This window comes from Thalia democratica, chromosome 2, assembly GCF_965202585.1.
Source record: "Thalia democratica chromosome 2, ktThaDemo2.hap1.1, whole genome shotgun sequence".
NCBI lineage: Eukaryota > Metazoa > Chordata > Thaliacea > Salpida > Salpidae > Thalia > Thalia democratica.
The window spans coordinates 75,743,805-75,752,350 of NC_139166.1; the positions used below are offsets into that span (position 1 = coordinate 75,743,805).

Here is an 8,546-nt window from a genome sequence, read left to right on the forward strand (position 1 = left end):
AGCTTTAACTATAGGCAATGTCGATATAACTCAAAAGTATTGTCTTTTTTTCGCAAGTTATTTCATCACAGTTTCGTAAAAATTTGTTATAAAAATCATTTTTTTTTTATTTATATTTTTCAATTTGCTTAAAGTTTTTTTGATTTTTTTAAAATTAATTACTAACAGTTTCAAACCAAAACTTTTTTAGGGAAAGCTCTACATTTAAGGACTAAATATACTTATCCGGTCTAACATAATTACTTTAATACTCAAATTTGTTCTACTTTTGTTTATAGAGAAATGATTATGAGTATAAATAAGTTAAACACGTCACGTATTTCGTATAAGTTACAAAATTTTACAAAATCAACTTGAAAATATAATACGGAAATGATGATTAATGATTGTTTCTGTATAGCATTATAATTTTAGTTTATTGTGTTTTATTTCTTTTTAAGTATGTAGAATTTTTTTTTCAAAACTAATTTGTTTTTGTAAGAAGTAAAGTACTTGTTTAATTTATCTCAAAATTAAATAAATATCAGTAATGTTTTAAAGTTATTTTATTATAAAGAGTTTAGTTTTTAGTATAATTATATTTCCTTTTGAGCTATAAAGCTCTAAAAAAATTTAATCTCGTTATAATTTTATTTTAAGTAAAAAATTCGTTTAATATTGTGATTAAAGTTAACAGTCGTTTAGTATAAAAATGCTTTAACAAATTTTTATGTAGAAACTTTAACTTTGAACTATATTTCTTTTATGTTGCAAATAAATGGTTATTAAAAGCGTTTCTGAAATACATTATAAAAAGTTTAAACACTTATTTTTTATCTAAGTTTTAGATACCTTTACCTCAATTTTGAAAATTAAATGATTGCACAGCTAAACAAACTAAACACTTTATATAACTTAATTATAACTACATTTTTGTTATAGTTATGAAAATTTGTACTACTTGTATTAAACTAAACAGATATAATGAAGAAGTTTTTCTTATTAGTTTCATTCAGTTTCTTTGTTTTGGCAGAAACTATCCCAGGTATGTTATTACTTTTTTGTCTTAATAAAATATCAATACAAAAATTAAAATAGAGCTTAATAAAAAATATTCAACTTAAATCTGCAACTAAAAATTAATACTTTTTAGTTTGAAGTATTCAAATTTTCCTAAATAGAAAAATTAATAGAAAATAAAATCTTATAGTTATAAGTTTCAATAATTATAAAAAATATTTCAATAAATTTGTTTAATTTTTACTTTCATAATATTGACTATTTAATGACTATTAAAAGTTTATGAACTTTAAGCCTTTTTGTATTTGTTTTATGACTAACTTTAAAAAACTTTACAAGAAGTAGTTCAACTTCAGTATAAATTTTCATAAGTCTTTTGAGAAAAGTTTTTTATAAGGTTTAAAAAGTCTGTAAGTTTAAGTAGAGCAGAAAAAAAACAAAAACAGTTAAAACTTTTTATATTTAAAAAATTGAACTCTTTTTATATTTTAAAAACCGTTAAAAAACAAACTTTTGAAACTAAAGCAAATAAAAGAATTTAACGCCGTTTAATTTAAACTTTCAAATTCATAATTTTTATTCCAGACTGCCAAAAAGCGCCCAAGATAGAATACGGGTGGCACAAGTGCACTGATGGTAGCAGAATCAAAAGCGAGTGTGAAATTTACTGCCATCCCGGTTACCAAATAGAAGATTCGTGCGTGAAGATTAACACCTGCATTGAGGATGGGGTGGGAGGTTCGATGTGGAAGTTGATGACCCCCAAGTGTGTTGAAAGTGAGTTGTTTTTGTTATTAAAAAACTCACAATACAGTTTAGTATATTGGTATTTTTGGAACTATTGTTTGAAACATATGATAACTTTTGATTAAGATATTAAACATCTTAAAGTTTACTAAAGTTAAATCCGTTAGAAATGATTGCATTTGTTTTCTAAATTGTTTAAATCCGGAAATAAACTGTTTGAATGTAGAGTTAGACAAGTTCACTTAAAATATTTATTCCTCTTTTCATGTCAGAGTTCTGCTTAGATAAACTTTAAGAACAAAAAATTCAAAAAAGATGAAAACTTCAAACTTTTAGGTGTTAATTTTGTAACTACAGTAAACTCTTGCTTATTTACGCACATTGTGTCCACAAAAAAAATGCGTAAATATACTAGAGATCGTACCAAATATACATACTATTATTGCTGTTTTTTGATACTGCTTTTTTAACAACTTGTTAACTTTATTTAAAAATACGAAAACATAAGATAAAACTACACATATATTAAAAAAAAGGTTTTAAATTTACAAAAAAATATTTTGATCTTCCAAAACTGTAAGTGGTGCTGGTGAGCATTACGAAGAATTTAATGCAACGTGCAAAAATTTCAACGCACGCTGTGCAAAGCAAGTGTTACAGAGGAAGAACTTAAACTTAAAAACGTCAAATGAAAATTAGTGATATGTTTACTAAAAAAACGATTGAGATTTGTGTTAAGTGTAAGCTCTATATTTATCAAGTATCACTGGTACTTTTTGCTAGAAAATTTCAAAATATCTATTTTTTAGATGTTTATTCATATATAGGGCAAGCGTGCTATATTATTTATTTGTGTTTTAAACTCTCATTATTTCATTATACTTTCATTATTTAACATAGTCATATTTCTTTTTAAATTTTAATTTAGTCTCTTATTGTTAACAGAATTTATGATATATTGAGGTGTAACTAAATGTTTATTGATTAGTCAAGGAACATAAGTTTACAAATTCTAAAGATGTAAAGAGGTGATTTAGCATTTAAAAACATATTTTAAAGTAAAACTATACAATAAAACTGGTTTGTGCAATAATAAAAAAAATATATTTATATTTTTTAATTTTTTTAGCATTCTAAAATGCGTAACTAAATTAGAGTGCGTAACGTCACGAGTGCGTAAAGATGCAATAGTTTACTGCAATGTTATAAAAGTTTAATAAAATATAAAACTTTCAATTTTTGTCTATCAAACTATATTTGCACAGCTTATTAAACTGTTCATAATTTAAAAAAGATTTTTTTGATAATTTATGTAAAAGAAGTAGTTGTTGTTTAATTAGGCATTTATTTAATTTCATTTAATTCGATCAAGGGATTTATTGAGCTTTCCTTCACTTAATTATTTACAAACTAAGATTATTTGTGGTGAATTATTGTAGATTTCAATAAACTTTATAAGTGTGAATTGTGCTAAATTATTTTTTGTCCTGATTTTGTATAGCACAGATGTTTATCTTTTTATTTTTTTTCTGAATTTCCTTAACCAAATAAAAAACACTGTTGTTTAAAACTTATAACTATGTTTGAAACTATTAAACTATTATTTCCGCTTAACTATGTGATTAACAAATTTCTATTTTTTCATTTGTAAGTTTTTGTTACTACAACTTACAATAATACCAGATACATAGTCAACAACAATTGAAATCACACTAACAATACCACCAACAGTAGAATCGAAAAAACTAACTATAAAAGTTCTGACAACAAAACGATTGAAAATAACAACAACAATAATAGAACCGAAAGTAAGATCAAAAAATCAATTATAAAAGTTCTGACAACAAAAGTAAACTATGATAACCACACAAAAAAAGAAATAACAAAAGCAACAACAACAGTAGCAACTACAAACGATTAAAAAAAGTAACAAAACTTCCGATAACTCAAGTTTCAATAACATCAACAACAAAATAAAAATAAAAACAACAACTGTAAAAGTCTCCATATCGAGAGTTGCAAATAATATATAATTGAAAATTATTTTTATCGTTTATAAAGCTGTTTTTTAAGTATGGTATGTAGTATTTTCTCTTAAACATAACTTTGTATAGTAAAAGTTTTTTTTTTAGTAATGCATTTCAAAGTTAAAATTTTTTTTTGATTTTTTTATAAATTTATAGACTACCAAAAACACAATTTAAACAAAAGAAAGAACAAATAAAGTTTCAAGTCTCTGAAGTAAAACGAAAAACAAGCTTCTATGTAGCAAGAAAAAATGTTTTGTCATCTGTTTTAAAATGTTTAAACTGTTTTTCTACTTAAATTTACCTTTAAAAAAATTTGTTTGGCTGTAGTCTTGGCAGCATTTTACACATACTGCTTTTTTTCTATTATCATCTCAAAATACTTATTTTATGTGTTATTGTGTTAATTATTATTTTCAACTATCGAAAGTATCGATAGATGTATATTTTTTTAGAAATTTTTCTGATTCAAGTATTTAGTACATCCGAGTTTTTGAATAAGCATGTGTAATACTTATACAAGAAGTAGTTGTTTAACCGACTTGTTTAGAATTTTTTATGTTTTAAAGACTGTATTTGTTATTAGCTCTAATGAAAATATAATTCTAATCTAAGTTTAACTTTTTGTTTTATTTTACAGTCCTAGATGTTTTATATTATGCATGCTTAAAATTTTAGTTATTGTAGCTTAATTTTTTCCCGCTGTTATTTAACACTGAAGTTACTATGAAAATTGATGTATTTTTCGATAGAATCGAGTTATGTTTGCTATAGATAATATATAAAACATTGAAACATATAACTAACTTTAATCAGCATCAATCAATGTTTGTGTACAGAACCAAAAACAACAAAACAATCAACGACTTCTATTCCAACAACAACACCATCAACAACTGTTCCAACAACAAAACCATCAACAACTGTTCTAACAACAAAACCATCAACAACTGTTCCAACAACAAAACCATCAACAACTGTTCCAACAACAAAACCATCAACAACTGTTTCAACAACAAAACCATCAACAACTGTTCCAACAACAAAACCATCAACAGCTGTTCCAACAACAAAACCATCAACAAATGTTCCAACAACAAAACCATCAACAACTGTTCCAACAACAAAACCATCAACAACTGTTCCAACAACAAAACCATCAACAACTGTTCCAACAACAAAACCATCAACAACTGTTCCAACAACAAAACCATCAACAACTGTTCCAACAACAAAACCATCAACAACTGTTCCAACAACAAAACCATCAACAACTGTTCCAACAACAAAGCCATCAACAACTTTTCCAGCAACAAAACCATCAACAACTGTTCCAATAACAAAAGAAGCAACAACATCTATTCCTACAACAAAACAAGTCACAGCAGCTACAAGAACAAGTGTACTTACTACTACTACTACTACAACTCCTCAAATTGGTTTGTTAAAAAAAAAACTTTGTTTTATTTTGACAATAACTAGTTTTCAAATAAACTACGTTTAGTTACTAAAGTGGTTAATATGTATATAACTTTTTTAATAAAAAATAACTTTATTTCAGTTTATTTACAATACATAAAGAACTGTGACAATTGGTAATCAAAAAAACAGTTTCTAATACAAATTTGTGCTTTTATTCATCACAAACTATTTTTTTTAAAGATTAAATATATTGTAATTCTAGATTAGGCTTTGAACCTTTTTCAAAGTTTTAATTTGTAATGTAAGCTGTAATTTGCATTAAGCAATTAATCTTTCACTACAAACAAACAATGAAATACCTGAAGATGTACTTTTTCAGAACTAAGATTTAAATATAATAAATACTGAGAACTACATTTATTAAAGCTAATGAGCACAAAGTCTTATTTAACTTAAATAAACTCTAGTTAAAAACTCTAAATATTTACCAGTTTATAAACTTCCTGTAATTTAAAATGCATTATAGTAATGTTTGATATCAGTTTTGTTAAGTCAGTATTTTGTGGTCAAAAGCTAAGTTTTCTTTAAATGAGATACCTTAAATGATAAAACTTAAAAACTTATATATTTTTCGCATTTTAATTGACAATACTAAACAAATTTAAATTTAACTGTTAGAAATCAAGGCATTTAAAAACTATTGATTTAGAATTACTTTCAAAGTTTAAATACTTTTTATAAGTTTAAAACATGTTTATTTACATTAAAAAGCTAAGTATTAAATTTCCTCAGAATTCATTTTGGTGTCAGGGCTTTATCCAATGAGCTGGCCTGATGCACAAAGATTCTGCGAACGTAGACACGGTGGAAACCTAATCACTCATGGTGTTGAGACCACGGCACAAAGAGCGTTAGTTTTACACCAGGGTTTCTAAATTTGATGTTTTAAAACCCCTCTTGGCAAAATTTGAATAACAATTGCCTCCATTTATTAGATATTGCTTTTTTATAGATAACTACCGTTTTAATATTTGTTCAAAAAGCTTTAAGAAAATGATCAAATGTAAAAGTATAATTATAACATGTCAATTTATCATTTAACTTGAAAAATAAGTTTTTACTTGCAGTCAATACTAAAGACACTTTGGTTATACTTTCTACATTTTTTGAGCTTACTTTTGTATTCTCAATTATTTTTGACCTAACTTATTTTTCAAATCATTTATAAATGCGTAATACTAGGATACAATTAAATAGTTTGTTAATTTTACCAGAAAACTTAGAGATCAATACCAAATTTCAAATACATTCCTGGGTTACCGCAAAGTGTATAACACCTGGCAAAGCGTTACCACGTCATCATTCAGATTGGATTATGTATGGTTAGGGAATTACCCTCAAGTAAACAAAGATTTTATGGCCGTTGTGCTTTCCGACAACAGACAGTCAGGAAAACTTTACAATGTTGACGAGTCAGTTACTTTCAGTGATTTTATTTGTGAACAAGTTCATAACTACAGGGGCTGAGAAAAATAGTTTCTCAAGTTAATTTTTAAGTTAGATCAGTATACTTTCTCAAGTCTTACTTTACTAAAACGCTCTATTTTTTCAGTTATTTTTTACTATATGCTATTTTTTGCTTGAAATCTGAACACTATAAACTAAAAAAAAATTTTTTGATAATTTTTCTGTGATATAAACATTTTGCACCACTATCTTTTTGCTCATTTTAGATAACTTTGATAAGGCTTGTAGCTCGTACGAACAAAATCGTAATCGATTGCTTCCAGCGATCGGCTAAAAAGCTTTAATTTTCTTACCACAACTTAAAAAAAAACGAGAGTAATTTTTCGTAGTAAATATGTCTTTTGCAATTGTAATTCGTTTTGATGGGTTAAAAAGTAAACAGTATATTTCTTTTTTGCTTTCTATATGGTCAAAATTTAATATCAAATAGATATCAAACTTTTTTAAAAACTCTTTTTTTTTGTTTAAATAAGATGTTTACTTTAGCTGATAACGTATTTCATTTTTATGATATGCTCATGCATTTTTTTAGTTGTACTTCGCTTTATAATTTTAAACGGTTTCAAAGTATAAAGCTATAGTTCGTTTTTTGTGACAGTAAATATTTATTCCTAAGTTAAATGAAAAAATTCTCAACTATATTTGTAATTTTTGCTATTTTAAGTATTTACTAAAGTCGATATTTATTTTGCTACATACAAATAACGAAAATACAAGCTTTCGTAAACTCAGTTTGTAGGCAAATTAAAAATAAAAATAAACTAAGATCTTATGTATGTATTTTTAATTTTTTCTTTTTAGCAATACGTATATCTTTTTTGTATTAAAAGAAAGTGTTTAAAAGATCAAACAAATTTATACATACGTAATAAATACATTTCAATTTTTTTTACAATATTAATAATAGTATAATCGTGTAAAGTTGTTTTCTATTGACGTCACAAACAAGTTAAAAATTTTAGTATCTAAACTTGGATTCTAACTGACAAAAAATCTGAAACTAAGTTTTGATCACTAAAGCAAAAATTTTGTACATATCATACAAGTACTTCTGGTGTTACTTTATTTTATCTATTTAAATTTTTTATTACTTTTAAATTTTAAAATTGGTTTAGTTTTAAGTTAAAAGGAAAGAGAAAATCTCAAAATCGACTGTTACACTCAATCGTGAATGAAAATGATAGTACAACATATTCAATAATACTACTATACTAAAATACATCGAGTTGATTTACTCTTTTTTTTCAAAAAATCTATTTAATAAATACAACCTAAAAAGTGGTTAAATATGTTCAAAAAAAAAAGGTTATAGTTTTAATATTCGTCTGTTTACATAATATTATTTATAATTTAATGACGTTTTGACTAAGTCACGTCAAATTTTAAAGTTGTGTGTATTTTTCAGTTTAACTATAAAATTTGTTCATTTAGACAATACCTAAAGATTATACTTAGCATATAAAGTTACTAAAGTTATGCTAGACTTGAAAACTAAGACCATAAAAAAAACTAATATTTTTTATTAAAAGCTGTTAGTTTTTCAATGGAACCTCATCATACACATGGCAAAAAGTAGGAGCTTCTTGAACGTTTTTACAAAGAGTAGCGTCGGTATGTCTTGCTTCGAGGCTACGTTTCAAGGGCGTTGTTCGCGAATTTATTAGATTTTGTTCCGTTTGACGAAGTTTCATTGTCTATGTGATAGTGAGACGGAACAAAATAACTATTGTTTAACCGGAAATCGTCACATTTTGCATCCGCGGCAACAAAAGTTTTCGAATGTCGAACTTTAGTTTTACACTTCTTGATAGCTAAAAACACTGT

At 25.6% G+C, this 8,546-nt stretch overlaps 1 protein-coding gene across 1 annotated transcript; it reads left to right on the forward strand.

The window, feature by feature from the left end:
• The first annotated feature begins 925 nt into the window (after window positions 1-925).
• LOC145828951 (uncharacterized) lies at window positions 926-6,929 on the forward strand. The gene is made up of 5 exons (XM_082936695.1): window positions 926-1,024; window positions 1,585-1,776; window positions 4,613-5,212; window positions 5,988-6,105; window positions 6,470-6,929. The coding sequence occupies exons 1-5, from the start codon at window positions 964-966 to the stop codon at window positions 6,720-6,722; spliced, it is 1,224 nt and encodes a 407-aa protein (XP_082792821.1). The 5' UTR covers window positions 926-963; the 3' UTR covers window positions 6,723-6,929.
• Window positions 6,930-8,546: the final 1,617 nt, after the last annotated feature.

Bases quoted from the DNA above. Each gene is read 5' to 3' on its own strand.
- LOC145828951 (XM_082936695.1), top strand. From the start codon at position 964: ATGAAGAAGTTTTTCTTATTAGTTTCATTCAGTTTCTTTGTTTTGGCA. The intron at 1,025-1,584 runs GTATGTTATTAC...TTTTTATTCCAG, and splicing joins TTTGGCAGAAACTATCCCAG to ACTGCCAAAAAGCGCCCAAG. The intron at 1,777-4,612 runs GTGAGTTGTTTT...GTTTGTGTACAG, and splicing joins GACCCCCAAGTGTGTTGAAA to AACCAAAAACAACAAAACAA.